We start from the raw sequence: 21,879 nt of genomic DNA, 5'->3' as shown, positions 1-21,879 counted from the left end.
AGGTTTTGGAAAGGTTTAGGCACTGCAAGTGCAGCAAGTTATTTAAAGTTCTGACATCAGAATCCTTCAAGTCTTAGGTGGCTGCGTAGGAAATTATAGCTGACCTGCATAGGAAATGAGGTGTACTTTCAACTTGAAAGTCATAAAAATTACTTTATCTAGACCAAATGCCAACTTGCCTTCTACACAGGCGACAGAACTTTGTCTCAGAGATCTATTCTACCTCTTTTAGTACGCTAGGGCATAAAGAATGTCTTCCTGCTGAAAAAGTTAAAGTCATGTGCCAGTCCTTAAGAACTCAGTGAATTTCTGTGAGCTTTCCCTACCCTTGTTATGCAAGTCGGAGATAGTTCAGTCACTGGGTTAGCAAATAGCTTCAGGTGCACCAGAACTAGGGAAGTTAGATTTTTTTTTTTTTTTTTTTTTTCTCCCACCCCCTCCCTATTCATTTATGTCCTGGGCTTGATTGACTTTTTGGTGCATAAGAGGGGTAAAAATTCCAATTAAAAGTTTTCCTCAATTTCCTCCTGCGTGGATTATTTGTCTTCCAATATAAGTTGAGCTTATATGGCAGCCTTTTGTTTTGTCAGAGTATTCTGTCCAGTCATGTATTTTCACTGACCTTATAGGAGCTCCTCGAGACCTCTTATCGTTCTATTTTATCTTTGATTTGGCCACTGCATTTAGAATTTATGAGGGCAGAGAAATAGATTGGGGGGTTTTATTCATATACGGAAACTTTGTTTCCATAGGAAATCAGCGTAAGAACCTATAATATTGAAAGTTGAAACAATTACAGCCTAGATAGAAGAGGTATAATAAAGACATTGAATAAGGAAGGACAGAAGTAGGCATGAAAAGCTTATGGTGAGATATATTAAGGATTGTAGGGAATTCTTTAGCTGTGTGAAAAGCAAATCCATATATAGTGTGACACTGGTAAATAAGAGTAAACTGGTGAGCTTCAGTGGCAAAAAATAAGAAAATACCAAGAGTATTTCTAATTTCTGTTCAGAAAGAGGAGAAAGATGATGCATTTGCATATTTAACAACATGCTACTTCTACTAAGCAGCGGCTATCAGAGTTTCGCATTTTTAAAACAGAAGTACTAGCAAACTCAGTGAAAGAAACAGCCAATGAGTTTTCTGATCAGTATTTTGATTTTTATTTTTTTTAAAAAAAATATTACTTTTCTTTTACAGATGTTGGAACACTGGTGTAAGTTTCAGTAAATCAATAAAAGCTAGTATTTTCATGGTAGTTGAAAAGGTTAAACTGAGCCCTGCTGTAGAAGGTCTGCAGTCCAAGACTTGAGTTCCAAACTGCTGCAACAATACACAATTCAGCTCCACAAGCTCTATGTGCTGATCATAGAATCATAGAATGGTTAGAGTTGGAAGGGACCTTAAAGACCATCGAGTTCCAACCCCCCTGCCATGGGCAGGGACACCTCCCACTAGAGCAGGTTGCTGAAAGCCCCATCCAGCCTGGCCTTGAACACCTCCAGGGATGGGGCATCCACAGCTTCTCTGGGCAAGAGAATTGAGAACATGATGCTGTTATTATTTTTGAAGAAAATTACAGAAAGACTGGTAATGGGATGTAATACATCAAGATTTTTAAAAAAATAAAATCTATGTCAACACATTAGGGAAAATAGGAGTTGTCTCGCTTTCACTTTGTTGATTGAATCATGACCTTGTTAATAAGATACTGTGTGTTGATAAGCTACTCTATGTATTTTGTGGTATATGATATGACTTAAGCATAGAAGTTATAAAAATGTAGTTTACAAAATAGAGGCCGCATTAAACTGATTGAAGAATAGGTGACTGAGGTGGTGAAAGATGTGTAGCTGCTATAAATTAGAAAGGTTATTAGACAAGGGGTTGTGAACAATCTTACAAGGCTCACATTATTATAGAGTTGGAAAATAGACCTTATTAGAAGGGTATTTGATTTACTGGAGAGGGTTGAGAGTTGCCTTGATCAATTTACACCTGTCTCCTTGGAGAAGAGGCTTCACTACACAGTTGTTTCTTGAGCTTAGCAAGAAACAGCATAATTTGATCCAGTGAACAAAATCCGAAACTAGATAAGAGAACTAGAGATAAGGACAAGAATTAGAGATAGGATACAGCTCTTAACAGGAGAGGTAAATAAACAAGTGGACTCGCTTGTTCAGAAATCTTTACCAATTGAAGTCTTTAAATCAAAATAGATACCTGTCTTAAAGATATGCTGTCATTTAAACGGGGTGTTGATGTAGAAATGACAGCCTTTTGCTGTGCAAACATTCAGCTGATTTAATGGTCCTGTAGCTTTTAAACATGGGAGGTTCTCTCAACTGGTGCAAACAGATATTGGTGAAACTGCACTGTTTGTAGGTAAAGACATATGGCCCAGCAGCTACAAGCAGTGGTGAGCTCTGACACCAGGAGGTACTCCGTCTGGGAATTAGCTGGGTATCCAGATCACTGGGAAGGAATTTTCAGGGCAAAAATAGCCTTGTTCAGTTATGGGAAAACAGTTTGTTCACGGGTAGGGGAGGACACTCTCCTTCCTCCTCCCCAACCGTGGATCATCATTCCTAGATCTCTGAAGATGGTCATAGGTATCAAGAAACCTTTTTCCTGTTCTGTGATCCTTGGAGATCTGTCTTTCCTCAACATATAGAAACCAGGAGAAACTTCTGAGATCATGTCAGAAGATGGAAACATGTCAGGCAGATGGAAAACGTAGTTGGTGAGGTTTTGCACAGTGTATTAGCCGACTGCCTGATAGGCAGATTGATGGCAGAGTTTTCATGGAGTTAATTGTTCTTCACTGAGCAGAAGTTATTTAATATATATCTATGTATACTATCTTTCATATACTATCTATATCTATTTATATATACGTCTTGTCTTCTCCGATTGGCACAGAATATCCTCAGAGATAACAAGATGCTATGTTTTTGGTAGAGAAAGGTGTTTTCTGCCATTGGCAGGTTTTGCTGCCACAACCCACTTGAAGTAGGTTTGCTGCCTTTCAGGATTTGGCCCACAGGGAAGCTGACAGTTGCAGTTAAAGCAGACTCTGTTGTCTGAACAAACTCAGGCTCGTTTTCTTCTGATCAAAAGTACTTGGTGAAAGGTGCAGCTTGGATTCTTTAAAGCATCTCGTTATAGGTTATATTTAGAAGTGGGAAGAATATATTATTAATTACAAGGATGCTCTAAAGCAGAGAAGCTGTTTAATCCATGCCCTTGATGAACAGAAAAGTTACTGTACTGAAGGAAGGTTATGCAATTAACAGTATGTTCATTAGGAGTTCATCAGATATCAAACTATGCTTATCTTCAGGATAGTGCTAGAATATCTGATAATTTCCTAGTTATTGCTTAAGTGATAAGAGCGAGAAACAGGAACTGTGCTTAAAAACCTGATTTTGAGTTAAGCATTAATTTGCTTCAAAAGAAGTGGAGAAGTCGAGAGCTTAAATGTGCCAGAATCTGTGTGAAATAAGCCACGTTCTGCAATGTGTTTCTGTATTTGCTGCAATAGGAATGGAACACTCTGGTATGCATATTGTGGGGAGTTCTAGAAATTAATGTATGGGAAGAAAAATAGATAAATAGGTTCTGGTGCTGTGCTCAGCTGCTTGTATAAGGATTTGACAAGTGAGGAAGGTGATTGTGGCTGGTAGGCTTGAACTAAGCAAGATTACTGCTAGTGAAAAGAATTAATTCTTTGGAAGCTGATTTTTAACAGTTCAGGGTCACAATGCCACAGATTGGAAGAGAGTCTAGAAAACTCTCCATCATTTGTATCTGTAAACCAAAATCAGTCAAATAACGTTTGATTCAATAAAAAGTAAATGTGTCTCTTGTCTAAAAGAATTTGTGCAAAAATTGTTCCAAGGTGTTTCCAAACTTCTGAGTTACAAATCACACGGGGAGGTATGATTGATTTATTGTGTGCTGCAATCTGGAGTATTTTATCACTGAATCTTTAGTGAAGAAAGTTGATGTTAATAAAGCTGTAACGTATTTAGACCAAAAGCCTAGGAATAAAGAAAGAAGCATTACTGTATTACTAGATATCAGGAGAATATAGTTATTATCTGTGTTTGAGTAGAGAAACCTCTTTCTGTGATCTTTTCTGAGTCAGGCCGTGAGGGATTGGCTTCATAAATCACAGCTTGAGAGTGGGGTCTGTGTGCCCCTGGGATGCCCAGGTAATGGTAATTAGGCTGTTCAGCTTAGGCACACAGCTGACATGGCCAGGCTGGTACCTGAATAGATGACAAAAGACTTGTAATAAGTCACACTTTGGTGGAGGAAGGCTAAGGCAGTTGTTCCCCAGCCGTGCACCTTTGCTCAGCAAGGCCACCGTAGGCCCCGAGAGCTGCATTCAGCAGCTAAATGCATCAATTTGTCAGCTGTGTGGCTGCATGAGAAAGTTTGAAAGTTGTTCAAAAATCTATTTGCCCGCAAGGCTTCGGAATCACTGATCTAGGGCAGTGAACAAGTTTTCCTTTCAAAAGTTGCATTTCTCAGGGTTAATTAGCTGACTTCCATTCATGCCTAGCTTGTGCCACCTTCACCTCCTGACTCTCATTTCTTCCTTGACACTCTCCTTTCTTCCCATAGCATGGCTGTGTTTGAACTTCACTGATTCCCAGCTCCATCGCTACCAGTCTGTGCTGGGTCAGCTGTTACCTTTGAGTGTTTTATTCTCCTAAGGCTTGCCTGAATCAGAGTTGCCTTGAAAGCATCATGCATCACTAATCATGGGGGAACACAGTGGATCAGGATAGATTTTAAAGGCTCTCTGCAGCCAGACTTAGATTTTCACATTAGACGTGCCTGGATATAAGCAGAGGTAGAGGATCTGTGTTGAGGAACAGAGCTCTGCTCTCAACCATGCTAAAGATTGAAGTTCAGTTTGATTTCTGGACTACAGGAAAGGCAAATTCCTTTTTTTTTTATTTTTTTTTTTTTTATTTATTTTTACTACTTTTTTTTTTTTTTTCCTGACCTCACCCATTACAGTTAATGCAAAAAGGAGGGGAGGCTGAACTGCATTACAACTGGCAATGTGTGCACAGACTGACAGGGTAATTATTGATGTAGACAGTGGTGGGATGGGGGCGTTGACAGGACAACGTCGTACATCACTCGCTTTCAAACTAGCTCTAAAACCAATAGAGTTTAAAGAAGATGTTATGTTCAGGATAGAAAAAAAGGGGAATATTTTAACTGACTTTAAACAAAGCCATTACTTTATTGGGTTTTTTTTTTTAATCTTTGCTTCTGATTGAGCATGAAAAATGCCTCTCACAGAAGGGAATACTTAATAGCTTTGCTATTAGAAAACTATCTCTAAAGAAAATTATTAGTCCTGGGTTTTTCTAGCAGGCCTATGTATTTGCTAACTAACAAAGTCAACTCTCAGTTTGAGATCAGCGTTGCACATTATTGCTTTAGGTACACCAAAACCAGGTGCTTTTTTAGCTGTTCTTGTTTCTTACTCTGATGTCTAAGTTTTTGCCTGTGTTTATTACTAGTATCTTTTCTCCTTTTCTCTGCACCAAGCTAAGGGCATGATCCCTGAGATCACAGATGCTCATCAGTGAAGAGAAAATAAAATTTAAAGTAGCGCAAAAAGATCTAAAGAACTCTTAACATGGAAACTGAGGTTTTCTGTAGCCAGAATAATGTCTTAGTGTCACAACTCCTCTTGAAGACAAGTTCTGCCCCAGCTTAGAGGTCAAGCAGAAAAGAAGGGGAAGAAGGTTTGGTGGTTTCACAGGGAGGGACCGTGTTAGGGTTTCAGCAGGGCAGGGTGAAGCATCCAGCCACTCTGACTCCGTGCCCATTTCTCCTGCTTGGCTCAGTGATGGACTTCCGTGGCATTTGTAGCACCAGCCTGTTTGAGGTCTCTGACATTGCACCTTTTGTACCCATGAATACCAACAGAGGCTACTTTTGGGCTGATTTAAATGAGTACCTTGAACTCTTCCTGTAAGCAGATAAAAGTTAAGGTTTTCTCCCTTTTGAGTTTAAAAGGGCTAGTCTGCCTTATGACTGCTGCTGATAAAAGTACAAAACTAAATCTTCTGTATAGGTATTCTCCTCTTAAAAATCACTGTAGCAGTAATATCATTTTGTGACTTAATATAAGGAAGTAAATGGCACAAGTAGCAAGGATATATTTTGATTGGTGTCCATATTTAACGTCAGCCTTCGGGATACTGGCTGGGATGGAGCAGTTGCTGGACCCATTTTGGCAAATTCTCGACATGATCTGTGACTTGATTCCTGATTCAGTTGAAGTCAGCAGCAAATTTCTTGGGCCAGGATTTTTCCATGAATGCTTGAACATTTCTTCATTTTAAGTCCAGGGTAAATCATAATTTGTCTCATCTGTTGAGAAGAAAATGCAAAGGGCCAAAGTGGGTAGAAGTAGGGGGAAAAGTTGGCAGATGGCCTTAGACTTCAGTTTGTCAAAATCCCCTTTTTGTTCCCCTAAACAATGAGGGCTGTAGTTCATAGTGATTAAGCTAGGCACCGGCCTGTCATTACAGGGCTGTATTAATTTCTTCTCTGGATTAATCCAAGTAAATGTTTCTAGTGACCATATGGCTGTGGTGTCAGGAAAGATAGTAAACTGTAGCATTTAGAGATGGCACATGGTTCATGGTATCTCACATGGCTACAGACAGTGTGACACGGTTTTACTCAGATGGAGTTGGACTACACTGACCTTGTTTCTGTTGTACGCCTTTTCTGCCTTGCCATGTGGAGTCTTACCCTTCACGCTTAGCTCTGCAACAGGATCAACACCTTCTAGCACCATCACACCACAAGTGGGTGGTGGTCGTAGTTGTTTTGTATGTTACTGTTGTCCAGAATCTACATAAAATGGGTTGGGTTATGTTATGTCTCATTCAAGTTTGTTAAAGGATTCATGCATCTCTGACAAAATCAATGCTTAGAGACATTTAACTAACACCTAAGAGACATCTAAGTACTAGTGATCATGAGAAGCTGGGCTGGGCGAGCTGGGCAGAGTACAAAGGCCAAGAGAGTCCAAGGAGTTCAGGAATTGCTAACCCTCTATGTGGGGATGTTAGTGTCCCCTGGGAAGGGAACTTTTGTAACAAGTTCCTTGGGTATAAAAGCTGCTGTAGGGAATGAGCCTTTACAGTATTTTCTTGAATTCTCATGTGTGTAATAGCAGGTAATGAAATGTGGTTTGGTTGGGAGCACAAAACCCTTATTGTATCGTGTAGATCTTTCTCGTACTTAAAAGCCTGTCGTGATCTCTTAGAACCTGGTCTCTCTGTGCTCAGACTTGACAGTGGGGGAATGTCATTGTGTATTGTCCAGACACCACTAAAATACTGTGGTTTTACAAGTGCTAGATAGCTAAAACCAAAAAAAGGAATTTAACGAAGCTCAACAATCTATATCCTGACTGTTGTTAAACATCTGATCTTTGTTTGTAAATTCTGAAACTTTAGAAAGTATGATCATAGGTTAAAAACAATTTAAAAGCTTTTTGACTCCTACTGAAAGTAGCACAAATTTCCTATAGTTTGAGGCCAAGGAGGATCATGAAATCAACCAGTTTGACCTCCTGTTTACTGTGGGCCATTAACATTGACTTGGATTTATCCAAAACAAGCCAAGGGACTTCAGTTGAAGGACTTTAGTTCTCAGCAGCAGGGCCTGTTGGGCATAGCAGGTAGAGAACAGAAGTGCCATCAAAACATTATCTTGCAAAGCTATGAAATTAATTAGGTGAGACATGCTCAGATGATTGCAGCAAGTGAGCATTTGCTATGTTTACAGAAAGACAAAATCAGCTGAAGTCGTGCCAGTCTGACTGAGGGAAGGAAATGCTTTTCTTATCCAAGTTTGATTGTAGTTTTGATTTTTGAAGTGGGTGAGTAAGACATAGCAATTGGGAATCTGAGAAAAATGATGTGCTGGAAGCCCAAGAGTACTAGTCCTTTCTGTTCAGTGTGCTATCTTGAGGTATGCCAATATTCAGTATTCTGGGAAGGGTTTAAAAACAAACCGTAAGTGTGCCAGGATAGCTCTGAACTTGGGTTAAAGAATCCCTTCCTGACCTGTGCAGATGACTCAAGTTGTGGGACATGAAGCTTAGTTATTCGTTACTGTAAAACCTGATGACGTTTGTCTATATAAATATAGACTATATAATATATTATTATATATATTATTATATATACACTGTATAATGCTATATAAATATCTTACCTCTTTACATTGTGCTCAAATACAATTTATATTACTTATTAAAACTATTGGCACTAGCCCGAGAATCATTTTCTTCATGGAGGTTGTTTGTAGTGTCTGTGCTCGAAACATGCCTTTCCCATAAAAGCTACCTCGCTTTTATTCTGGCAGTGAGCCTGTGTTTCAGTAATTAGGATTATTTCCGGGATTTTGAATTCCTGATTATTTCACTCTGATCTCAGAGGTGATAATCACCAACGTGATAATCCGCACAAAACCAAGGTACATGCTATCTATTTTAGACATCCTGAACCCTTTGCACACTAAGCTTATTTTCTCCCTTCAGCTTCTATGTACAGGAGTTGGAAACTCATTGAAGAGTCCCAACCCTTGCTGTTGTAAAGAAGCCTTTCTTACAAGCACATGAGAATGGACTTAATAAGGGCTGTACTATGCAGTGCAATGAAGTTAAATCTGTGTAAATCCTTTTCCATTCTCCTGGGAACTTCTGAACATAAGTCACCATCAAACAAATCACGCCACAGAATCTAACTTTTTATCAGGTGTTTCAACTGTTAATACTGTTTATGGTATGATTTCTTCACCTTTATAATAGTTTCTCCTAATCTGTCTTTTGAGTTGCGTATAGTAATTTAGGTTCAATTTTTAAACATAATCGCTATAAATTAATTATCTTTTTGTGCAGAAATAATAGATTTTCACTATTTCTCTGCCTTTGTGTGCTCCCACAAAGATTATTGCACCTAAGTGTGTACTTCTTTTTTCAGCGGTGCCCAGTGACAGTACAAGAGGTAATGGGCACAAACTTGAACATAAGAAGTTCCATCTAAACATGAGGAGGAACTTTACTTTGAGGGTAGCAGAGCCCTGGAACAGGCTGTCCAGAGAGGTGGTGGAGTCTCCTTCTCTGGAGACATCCAAAACCCACCTGGACATGTCCCTGTGCAACCTGCTTTAGGTGGACCTGCTTTGGCAGGGGGGTTGGACTAGATGATCTCCAGAGGTCCCTTCCAACCCCATATTATTCTGTGATTCTGTGATTCTTCACACATTCAAAAACGTAGAGTCAGGTAGCAGCATTCCAAGCTCCTAGGTCCTGGGAATCAGTGTTGTCAGCATGCCACAATTCCAACCTGGACAGACCATCCCGTGCTGGCAGATGGACAGCTCAGCCTCCTCTGTCAACAAAGTCATCAGTTGTGGTGGTGGTTGGGTCTCGTTCCATGTCTCTGAGTGCTGTGATCTTAATTCATTTAAGCCACTAATCATCACAATACTTTTGGCCTGGGCTGGTTTCAACTGGAAATGTAAAGTTGCCTTTTTGTCAGTTGCCCTGACATTAGTGGAAGTTGGAAGTCTGCGTAGAGCTTGCTATCTCAGCAGGCTGGTGCTCGCACCGCGTTGCTTTGCGCGACAGAAGGGGACATTCACTGCAGAATCCTAACCTTTGTGCAAACAATTCTTTGATTAACGTTCTCCGTAACATGTTCTGTCTTTGCGTGTTGCTAACACATAGATCCAAGTGCAGGCACCCAGCAAAGCTCTGGGTTCAGGAGAGTTCGGGTGCAGTCACAGTGTCTGTGCTCTGTACACCGATGCCAAAGAAATTCCTGAGACACGCACATCGTGGATGTTGCTGCCTTGACATAAACACTGCTCACTATAAATGAGGCTCTTGTTTGATGTTGTTTGGTTTGGCACAAGGAGGAGATAAGGAGGTTTAACTAAATATAACAAATATGATTATATAACACTCTTTAGCAGAAAATCTGATGTGTCTTGCAGGGTTAAGTAAACTAAGGCAATGGTAACCTGTCCTGAGGTACGGAGTGAACTAAAGGGTGAATAAGATAGAAGCCAGTGTTCCTAGCGCCCAAGGTGAGGTGGGAGAAGAGGCAAGGGAAGGAAAATGCCAGCACAGACACACTTTCAGCTGTGATAGTCATTTAAGTCATAGGATGGATTTTGACATGTTTTTCTTGCACACCTGAAATACTTCAATGGGAGAGTATCAGATATAAGTCAGTAGCGAGTGTAAACTGGGATATACATCTTTGATGTGTATATATATATATACATATATATACATGTACATATATATATACATACTTTCATATATATATCTATATACGTATACACATATATATAAAAAACAACTATATGTGCAAACTTCTGACTGAGATGTTTTTCTGAATAGCAAGTCTCCAGGAATTGGGAATGCTGAGTTCTGAATTTCCGTAAGCAATCTCTGCCTGCCAGCTCCCTTCCTCTATTCTGAACAATTGCTCGGTTAACAGTTGTGCTTGTTTTGGCTGGAAACATAGAGGTACTAGTCCTGTACATGGGCAGGTATGAACATCTATTTTGTGCTTTGGTGCATCTCTGAGATAAAACTGCCAGCTCGGACAAAAGAAGATTTAAGGGCAATATTTGAGGAGGGGAGGTCCTTGTTAAAAACCATTCCTTTAAAAAAAAAATAAAAAAAGCACTGACAACTAAACCATTGCTGGAGGGAAGAGGGAGGTAGGAATTTTAAGTTCCCTAATAAAGGTAGTAGTTGAAGTTTTGTAGGAAAAATTTATTGTTGTGTCAGAAATGAATTAAACTTCTTTAGTATAGTGTTTTCTCTGCTGCAGAATAAAGTTCTGGGTTGGGATTTTTCTTCTGTAGAACCTGGGAAAAACACGGTGGGCAGTCTGGAGAGGATGGGAAGTTATTTCAGCAAATATAGAGAAACTGTTCAGACCTGTAAGATGATGGATTTCCACAAAGGGCCTTCTTTTCAGTCTGCCGATGAAAAGTCTTGTGGGTTTCCCACCAGTAGAAGCTGCTTAATTACATTTTGTGTATGCTCTTAGAGTACCTGTTTGGTGAGAACCTGACAAATGGTCTTCTGAAAGTAAATCAATTCTGTTTTCTTGGGTTTTCTTGAATATACATGATGTCCGGAGCCTGAAAAGCACAGCAGTGGCACAAGAGGAAGCAAACAGTGGGGCGCCAGTTAGGCTCTATGGTTCTCTGAAAGACTTTGTAGCCTCCTGTAAAGAAAAAGAAGAATGTGCCATTGGCTGTAGTGAGTAAATGGAACCTTCTTGTCTTCTTTGCTCTTCTCTCCTTATAAATAAACCATTGTTGTCCATCCTTGGCATTTGCAGTTCATTGTGATAAATTGGTCTTGATGTGTCTGACATTTCAACCAAGTTGTTTAATGGTGCTTTTCTGAAAAGGCAGATCTTGCTATAACTTGCATTGATCCAGAATATAACCAGGGTAAGGGCACTCACCATCAAGTACAGCGCTAACCCTTTCCCTTCTGGGTGGATGGAGAGGAAAGTAGGAGGCAAACATTTTGGTCACGTAAGCCCAAGAGGCCTGGTTTTGTATAAGCAGTGTGCAGAAACATTAAGTCTGGATTGCAGTTGCTAAAAGCCCGTTTCTTAGCGTGGACGGCAACATTGTGCTGCTGCAGCATCTCTGAGGGAGGAGAAGAAAAACCGCAACTTGCTGAAATAACGCAGAAGTATTTTCATCAAAATTTTGCTTTGAGTTTTACGCGAGATCCTCTATCTGTTACCTGCCAGTGCTTACAAGTTGTTGGCTTCCATGCAACGATTGCTTGGGTGCAAAAACCACTGGAATGCAGAGATTTGATGAACTGTGACCAGCAGCAGCTTCTGTTGCTGCATCTCTGCAAGTTCAAACTTTGATTTACATTTTAAAATGTCTGTAATTACTCTGTCAGAAAGATGATTAACACAGAGATTGTCTTCCTTAAATAGGAGTCTTCTGTCCATACCTTTCTAAACCTTTCAGCTTCCCAAAGCTATTAAGAATCTGCCCACAGCAGCCAAGCAAAAATAAATCCTTTATAGCAATAATATCAATAAATAACCTTTCTGCTGATTAGTGATCCCTGTGTGTTGTGATACCATTTTGTAATTATATTTCACCTTCAAAATCGGGTGTGTGGAAAGTGTTCTCACCTGTCTTGACCCACTTAGTTCTCAATGGAGTTTTACCTCGAGGATGAAAAAGCTGGTCCTCCTTGGCATTAAAACAAAGTTTCCTTTCCATCACCGTAGCAAGAAGAACTAGAACAATTTTTTTGGGACGTAGACCAATAACCTGATTAAGAAATGTCTTCATAACTTTATTCAGTCTCTTAGTTTTCCTTGTTTTTGAACGTAATGCACAAGTGCAGACAGGAGACAAACTTTCAAGGTGTGAAAACATGGGAAGCCATTTGGAGTAATAAATCTGGCAAGGAAAGTTATTTTTATCCTGTGTATTCTAAGCATGTAAAAACTTGTTTGAGAGCGTGGGGTGGCCTAGAAGCAAACCTCATCACAGGGCCCAACCTGGAATTGAGTGTGGGGGAGAAGATGGACTCAGCAGGGTGCGAGTGCTCTATCTCACACAGCCACGTGCAGGGTGAGGGGACTGGGGACCTCCTCACCCCAGCAGCAAACCCCATCTGCCTGGTTCTCTGAAATGGCTCCTCAGCAGCCAGGGTTTGATGGTGAAGATGTTTGGGAGGGAGGAGCTGGGTTTTGGTGGCCATGGAGCTGCACAACTCAGATCTGAGAGGCCTTGGTGGAAGAATGCAAAGTCCAGGCAGCTGCTGGAAACCCATCACGTCATCCTTCTGTACAGTATTTGTGGTAAAAAGCTGTTTCCGCTGACAGTGCCTGGCAGGTCCCTCAGAAGACAAGGCAGCCCTGCTGCTGGGGTTGGGGTCCCCTCCCTACAGCCAGGCGTTGTGTCCCTCTCACCTCCCCAGGCCTCCTGTGCTGCCTGTGGCCATCCCTGTCCCTTTCCCAGAAGCTGCTGTCTTCTCCTCAGAGTTGCCACCTATTCATATGAGGGCTGGGTAAGGCCACCAGAAGTGGTACTTTTGGGGTGCGAGCCCTCTGTGCTGAGGGGCTGTGGTGCTTCTAGGCCAAATGGAACACTTCAGCTCCATTTTTTTTCTTGTTTGAGGGGGCTGCTAGTTGCCAATCAGCTGTCACAGAATATGTTTTTCCTTCTGTATCCATGAATTATTTGGGTACGTTTAAGGATGGTGCGCCCCGGAATACAGGTGGTGTCTGGAGCGGCTCAGCCGCGGTGGGACGTGCCGGCTTCCTCCAGGGTGAGGGCAAGCACCTTGCTTGACACCATTTTGCACAGTTGGCGAGTGACCTGGTTTTTGGACGTGCTTGTCTGACTTCTGCGGAAGGACGCGAGTGCTCGGCGCCGCCGAGCGTCCCTGCAGTCGTGCGTTATAAACTGGTGGCTTAGAGGGGCCAGAGCCGGGCGGCAAATCCAGGACACGGGGCCCGGCCTGTGGCAGGGCAATGACCTGAGCTGGCAGCCATGTTGATCCTGGTGGGGTGTTGTGGTGAAGCCTTTCCAATGTCAGGTGATTTTTATTTCAGACCTGCTGGTAAATAATCAAAAAGCCTAAGTAAGGATCCCTTCCCTTCCCTCCCCTCCCTAGACTATGCAACATTCATAAATGTTATTTCGGTATGCAGTGGGCAGATTTCACCAAAAGTGCTGCCTTGCCTCAGGGTTATAAAACTTCATTACGTTTGTTATTAACTGTCTGTGGCAGGACCTAATTTTTCTTGATACATTGGTTGCCCACAGCTTCTAGAAACTGCTTCTTATACCACTTCAAAGTGCTAAGACAGAGAAATCCTGGGATTAAATGGCACTGCTTTCTAAGTGGCTGGTCAATGCTTTGGGGCTGTAAGATGCCCCTCTACAGCCTTCTTGTCCAGGTGGAAAGGGAGAGGTATAATTTTCATCCTCTGTTTCTGAGCACTTGGGGAGCTGATTGCCTTTGCATAAATACATTTAGCAGGGCAGGGTAATGTGAAAGTTTTAATTCAAAATTTAGGTTCTTCCCTTTTCAGTAGACCTGCAGCCATATATAGCACTATTGTCAGTAATACCAATGGAAGAACTATTTGAAAACATGTAATTTTTTTAAGAGATAAATTGGTCTGTTTAATAAGCAAATCCTGCCAAACTGGCTGATGATTCCAGAATACTAAACAATTGTTTAAGCTGTGGAACATTATGCATTCAAGCAGCCTTGTCACAATAAATGTAGATCTGTTGCTCTTTACACTAGTATGAAAAAAAAAAAAAAAGAATTTTGGCAATGCAAAATAGTTATAAGAGAACGAGCTTCACAGTTTACTGCGTTCCAGATAAATTCAGCAGATTTTTTTTCATAGTTGTATTCTTGCATGTACTGACTGGGGTTTTGCTTCTGTGGGTCTTCCTGTCTCTCCATGTCTTAAATCATAGTCACCTTTAATTTAGGCAGTTACAGTTAAGTTTATTTAACATGTGTGAGTTCATGCTTGTGCTTGCCACTTTTTCCCCAAGCTTACTGACCTTACTAGATCATTAAATCTAGAAATTGCCTTGCGATACCAAACATATAAGTAAACCCTTACACTAAAATTGGGCAATTCATTTTTCCTGACTTGATTTGAGGTAGCATTTTCAGAGCAGCTTGTCCAGTACTACTGCTGCTGTGGGCAGGGTGCTAGTGTTTTAATAATAGTGAAAGTACAGTTTATTGGGAGTTTGAGGCAGTCGTAAACACGCCATGCTGTGTTGAGCATCACTCACACTGAGTATCCCACTCCTCCTACCAGCCCTAGGTTCTTAGTGGAAATCCCTGTTGATCTATTGAAGCAACTCTGCCAGTTCATTTTAATTGAATTAAGCTTGAAAATAGGAGTGAGGGATGGTATCTGTTTCATTTGCATATTCCTGTACAGTTACGTTCCTGGAAGGGTCAGGCATGGGCTGGAAGGACAGCAAGGTCCTTGTTTCTGGGGAAGCCAGTGCGAGGAGACCTGATTCAAGAGGCAGCAGCTTGTTGCAGAGAGGAAAGTGGCAGCACAAAGCTGGGCACTTCTAGCCCATGCACAGTCGGAGATGGCAAGGAGAAGGTGGGAAAGGACTACCAGGCCCCGAGAGTGTATAAGGAGCCATGGGGCCTATGCACAGTTTATTGCAACTTGGTGTCACTGGGATGGCCAGAAACAAGAGCCTGCCTACAAGGAAATGCTGGGTAGGAGAAGTTCCATACAAATCAGACTTCTATCTCTCTCCCCTAATTCCTTTGAGTTTAAAGTTAAGCTTCTTGGATTTTGCTAAAATAAACAGTGGCACTTTTTTTGCGCCCCTCTCTTTTTGTTTTTTTTCATTTAAGAGTATTGTGATCTCTTTTGGGGAACACATACAGGACATGTAAGCAGCCATACCTCAAAATCAGTGTTGACTTGTGATTTCATTACAATATGTCTCAGGATTGAGCCATACAAAATAAAAGTAATTTTAAAAATGAAACAATATTAGCAGTGTCTAGAATTATGTTTAACTTGAAGTTTTTTCTTTATTTTATTTTTCCAGCCAAGCAAGTATGCCCAGCTGAAAAGATTAGCTGTGGAGACTTAAGCAACAAATGTATCCCGTCGTCCTGGAGATGTGATGGGCAGAAGGACTGTGAAAGTGGTATTGATGAGGCTGGTTGCACTCCTGGTGAGTTAGAGTAATATTTTAATACGTATGCAACATCTCCCGTTAGGACTATAAAAGTCCTAGAGTGACTATTACAAATTGCATGCAAAGGGATGACTTTTCCTGCCAACAAATTCATCTACTCTACATTTGCAATGCTAAGTAATGAATTTTAGAAAAAGAAGGATTCTCCAGTTAGAGCTGCCTGGAGAAAATAAAGTGAGCTCTATGGAGAATTGAGTATTCTTTCACTATTGTCGCAGAATATAGTTAGTCAGTTTGGAACACGATTATCAGGGTTAATACTCAGATGATACAGTAAAGAACCTAAATAATAATGTTCAAACCTTCCTTCATGGTGGCTCAGCAGCTTACTGCCATGTCCTTCCTCCTGCAGAGGATAGCCCTATAGACTAAGCCTATCCTCTGATGGGATATAATAGATAGGCCTGGACGCTTCTTTATTAATAGCTTGTTGGTTTCAATGGACAGAGAGAGAATGATATGCTGTTTACTGTAACTGTTTTAAATTCTGTCCCTAAGTGGCCATTGCCTTTTATTAGGCCTAAGTGGCCATTGCCTTTTATTAGGCCTTTCTCTGCTGAATGAAAGAGCTCTTTAACAGTGTTTTCCCTCTGTGAAAACTCCTACACTGTGTAATCAAGCCATTTCTCAAACTGTCTTTTCGATAGACTAAACATATTTAGTTCTTTATGCGTCTTGATGTCAATTTTTTTTTGAATGAATGCTTGACTCATTTCTGTGGCTCCCTTTGGTATCTCAGCTGATTTTCCAACTTTCTTTTTATACAGACCACCAGAATTTAGGGAATCTCAGTCTTACCAGTCTGTGCAGGCGTAAAATCACCTTTCTAATACTGTTCTTATATAACTCTGTTATTAAATTCTTTGTGTGCAAATGATCCCAGGCTATTAAGAAGCTATCTCATGCTTTGTAGTTATTCACTCATACATCAGTATTTCTGGTGTTGCGTGTGATATCAGTAATGTTATTTTTACTTCCGATTACTGGTGAAAGGGTTGAATGATTACATGCAAGCACATATTGATGTTTCTTCATTTGAAAAGCAAATTTTGGGCTCTAACACCTGGCCAGTTCATAATCCACATTATATCTTTTCATTGAAGTTGTGTAATGAAATATGTTTTATGTCAACATTTTGTGGTTCTGAGTAAAACACTGTGGATAAAATTATTTCTTTGCAGTCAGCCTTATCAAACAAAAGCTTACCAAAGATTTTACTGAGCAACCTATTTCCAGTGTTTAGCCACTCAATGTAAAAATATTTTTTCCTTTGTCCTTTTTTATTATTTTCCTTTGTTGCAACTTGTGCCCATTGCTGCTTCTCCTTTTGCTGTGCACTTCTGAGAAGAGTTGGCCTCCAGCTTTGCTATATCACCCCTTTATATATTGGAAAATTGCATTAAGATCTCCCTCTAACCTTCCACAGATTAACCAAACCCATTTCCCTCAGCCCTTCCTTGTGTATCATGTGTTCCAGCACCATAACTATCTTGCTGGTTGGACCCGATCCAGGCAAATATCTCTCCTGTGCTGTCAGGGTGGCACAAAACAGGACATAATATTTCAGATACAATCTAACAAGTACCAGCTAGAGGAGAATAACCACTTCCCTCCACCTGATGGCTTCACTCTTGCTAATGAAACCCAGTGTGTGGTTTGTTATGTATGAAGCTTGGAATGAAGGTTCAATGCGACTGACTAATTCAATTAACTACAGATTAGACACAAAGTTTTCCAGAGCATCTCCATTCCATATTGTACATGACATGTTGCCTTACGTTGCCTTCTGTTTCATCTGGAATTAAGTGCGTGTGCATGGACATTTCCGAAGTAATAATTTTTTTAGGATGTGGTAAGTTGGTGGTGCGCTTAAACCCCTGCTCCTGTGTCCTTCAAGCTAATAACGTTTTGGCAGTTTTCAAAAGTCTTTTATTTGTTTTCTGTATGAAACTCTTGGTGTTCTCTCTGCAGCATATGCAGGTTTTTTTCTTTGAATGGCAGGCTTGCAGTAGAGACAAGTTCAGAAGAGAATTGTAGCTGCTATTGAAAAAATATTCTTTTCCCAATATGAGTTAGTGAAATTAAAACAATTTTTACACTGGAGGCTGCCTCCACTAATTTAATGCTGCTGCTGCTTACGCCAGTAGGAGTTGTCTCATGGAGTGTCTTATTTATAATAGAAATCTACTTGAAATTCCGTTGAACTTCTTTCTTTCAAGGCTCTAGGTAAGCACCAGAATAAATGTAAATATGTTCTGAACGCCATATAATTTCAGCATAATGATGCTATTGATGGATTTAGAAATAGCTGAGTGTTTCCCTTCTGGATGTTTCAGCATCTCTAGCCTTGCTTATCTTCCACTTTTTTAGTGCACATGCAGGTTCTTAAAATGGAAATTTAATCCAAGGACAAATTACCATCTTCTGACGGTTGTTGGGTAACTCATGTGATATGAATTAGGAACTAAATGAAAGTCACTTATGATTGCGTGTTGTCCCCACACAGGCTGCCACCTCCGTGGGTGCAGATTGGCACTGTCTGCCGAGGGGTCGCTGGTGAGTCCAAATGTGGGATGGCCCGTTCTTTGGCCAGGAGACCAGGCAGAAGGGCGCTGACAGGCAAACTTGGAGCCTCCTGGGTGGGTGCAAACATCAGAAGCTTTCAGTCCTAAGGTCTGTCAACTCAGCACCTTTCAGAAGCATGAAGTAATTCACTCGGAGAAGGAAACAGGAGGCACTGCTGAATGGCTGTAGTGGGAGCATTTTAAGTGAAGTTGCTTGTCAAATTAAGGTGTTTTCCTCATGGACAAGAACAAATGTGTTAGCCGTTTAAACTCTGAGAGCTTGTGGAGGATTGATAGCTATCCTCACTTTTATCCAAATCTGATAAACCTCACTAAGCCTATCCACTGATACTCTGGTAACATTCCCATTTCTTCTCTGTTCAGAATCCGTTTTCTCTTATCTCAGCAGCACAGCATCCTCACAAAAAAAAAATAAAGTCTGTTCCTTGGTTCAGATTCTCTTTTTTTTTTTTTTTTTAACCTCTGAACTCACATTTTTGTTCTCATTGTAAATGAAGCTTCAGCACTGACTGTCACCTGCAGTCCCTTGGAGCAGAGCTCCCTATCATAGCTAAAGCTGTACCTCTCACAGAGCTGACCAACTTGTCTATAAATTACATCTCTCTGGATAAATGTTTGGAAGGGAGTTTATTTGTGGTCAGGATAATTTCTGTGGTGGGAGCTTGCATGTGCAATAAACAAGTGGAAGATGACTTGAAGATATGAGTGAGGGCATCCAGAAGAAATACCCTCAGCTCTTTCTAAATCCATGTTAATAAAGCTATTACTTCGAGCTAATGTGACACTTTAAACATATTTTAACTGTGGATACTCGTATTTCTTGATAGGAATAACTGGCTTTTAGTAGTATAATTCTTCAAAATAACTTAATATGGAGTTTATGAGCCTGCGTTTCTGCATTGGTAATTTGTACCACTAACAATACTGTGCTGGTGTCCAGATACATGAGCAGTGCCTGGTTGTGTTGAGGCTGTGCAAGTGCCTGTCCCTATGTCAAAATGTTCACAGTCCAAGTTAAGGGAGGAGGTACTGCAGGAGGGTGCAGGAGAGGAAAACAATAATTACGGCAGTAGTATCATTCAAAATTGTAAGAACAGTGCAAGTGTAATATGTTTTTTTTTTCCCCCCTGTGTCTGCTTCTGGCCTCCAACAACTTGCTTTTCAGATGCCATTCTGGATTTGATAATTCTTGATGGATTTTTCTTCTCAGAATTATGCAATTGCTTTTTGAATCAGTGTGAAATTTATCCAGCATAGTCAGCATAGGCACTGGCAGGGCCAGCTGGAGAGAGAAAGCTGCTGTTCAGAAATTCAGAGACAGAAGTATAAAAAATGAGTAAGAGAATCTTCTGTTTGGGTTGGGTTCTCCTTTGTGCTTTGTATCAGTCACGGCTTTGGTGCACCTTGCACAAATGGAAACAAACTGGTGCTCCATATCCCTCTCCTTTGCTTTTGGCCACTGTTGAAGACTTGCTGTTTCAATTGGCACTTGGTGTGATCTGAAAAGGATTTCTCACAGCAGTGCTCGGAGTATCTTTCCTTTAAGGTAGGAGAGAATTTGCAGTGTTCTGTGCTGTCTTTGTGCAACCTCCTTTACACGAAGGGTTCAGCTGCCGTTAGCAAGGTCTGGATTTACCTGAGTGCAGGTACGCCGAAAAAAACCAAACCCATCATCTCAAACAATGGATAAGTCAAATATTTCCTTTGAGCTCCTCATCTTCCCTTGTACAATCTAGCCCTATAAAAAGCTAACCTTAGGAATAAGCAGAGGAGACTGTATTCATCTGAAGTAAGGGTCCTGTTTGCCATGTCTGGAGTGAGAAACAATTTGATAGGTGAAAGCCATTAAAATAAAACCTTCCACAGAGATTTGTAAACCAGCCTTTGCTGGCCCGCTAGGCCTGGCCTGGTACCAGTATTAGGAAAGCAGTTATTCTCATAAGCAGTGCAGGCACTGACCCCATCATACAGCTTGGAAGCCATTGTCAATGGATGGGAAGGCACTTCAGTGTTGTTCACCCATGAAAAATGAGGTGAAAAAGCAAAAAAGGAAAAATGGTGTGATTTTCACTCTGTGGAAGAACTTCCCAAGGAAGCAATGGAAGCTGTGAATTACTTAACCTGGAGTGGATAAAGCACCAGTGATTAGGGATCCAGGTTTGTGGCTGCACAGGCTGTAATTGCACCAGGGATTAATTGCAGGGATTAATCCTTGCACGTAGGTAGTTACGTGCCTATCTTCCTAAATAATTTACTTCCAGCAGGTGGGCTTTAAGTCCACTGCTAACTTCCAGTGCACAAACAATTTTTGAAAATGCAAACATCTACCTTTTTAAAACAAAAAGAGTATATTAAAAGAAAAACACCTTATTATTCAGTTCTTTGGAGCAGAAATAATTTGTGTCTTTACAATACTAAGTGTGCTGTAGTCATAGGTCAGGTTTAGTTCTCTAAAATAGACATCAACAGTTAATAATGTAAGAGTGGTCTTGAATTTGCTGGCTTGGAGGTGCTGCCTTCCTCTTTCTTATTTCCCTGGTTGAGGTTTTCTGCTCCCAGTGCACCTAACCTCTGTCACAATCGATTGGACAAGCTTAGGAATGCGTTTACTGAGACTAAAAAGAGAAATTAAATACGAGAGACTGTAATTAAAGCATCACAGTCCAGACAACTCAGGGTTGGTCTGGACTTTACTAACTAATGCAGATTTTGTTAAATCTGTGCTAAGAGAGATATTAACCAGTGTTTTGTCAGCCATTCAGAAATGCAGAGAGCATTTCAGCATGGCTTTAGAACAGAAGAGCTCCCGTCCTGTAACAGCTGAAATGGGCTTTGCACCCCTTTAATGCACACATCACTTGTTCTTCCTAACAGGACTCTGGGGCACTCAACAGAGCAAGGCTCTGGCTCCATCTCTTCTGATTGTCTTACTGGTTCTAACCTGGACCACTTCTTGCAGCCAGTACGAAAATTGTGTCTTGCAGATGAGGAGTTGGAAGTGTACAGTTTTCCCCTTTCCCAATAGTCAGACACAGTGAAATGATGTATTCATTGATATATTGATAGCATAATAAGCTACTTTTTCCCATACCGTGATTTATTCTGTTTAATTATGTTACAGAGACAGCAGTCCATTGGAACTTGCGCAGGTGATGGACATACTTATGCTGATCTTATAAAGTTGTCCAAGGGTGAGGGTCAGGAATTCCTGCAGGAGACTCATGACAGTGACAGCCTCATTACCAAGTGCATCTTCTTTTGGACTCTGGTCTTCCAGCTTTTCATTGCTGACCATATATCTCAGAATTAGTTCTAGATTTTCAGCCATATGATATGCCAGATTAAAAGTGAACAAAGTGGATAAAGGTTTTTAAATTAATAAGGGAAACAACAGTAAACATTCTGGCTCAGCTGTAACCCACATGTCCTTGCTGTGGTAGTTCCCAGC

General features: G+C 40.8%; 1 protein-coding gene across 2 annotated transcripts in view; it reads left to right on the top strand.

Annotated features, from left to right (window-relative positions):
* Window positions 1–21,879, top strand: part of LRP8 (LDL receptor related protein 8) — a 188,302-nt gene that overhangs the window by 130,110 nt on the left and 36,313 nt on the right. For both annotated transcript variants that reach the window (XM_074152761.1, XM_074152760.1), the window contains exon 4: window positions 15,694–15,822. In XM_074152761.1, coding sequence (XP_074008862.1) covers window positions 15,694–15,822 — 129 coding nt within the window. The remainder of the gene's footprint in view (window positions 1–15,693; window positions 15,823–21,879) is intronic.

This window comes from Numenius arquata, chromosome 8 (genome assembly GCF_964106895.1).
Source record: "Numenius arquata chromosome 8, bNumArq3.hap1.1, whole genome shotgun sequence".
NCBI lineage: Eukaryota > Metazoa > Chordata > Aves > Charadriiformes > Scolopacidae > Numenius > Numenius arquata.
Note: the sequence above shows the minus strand (reverse complement) of the source record. Positions and strands in the feature narration are given on the sequence as shown.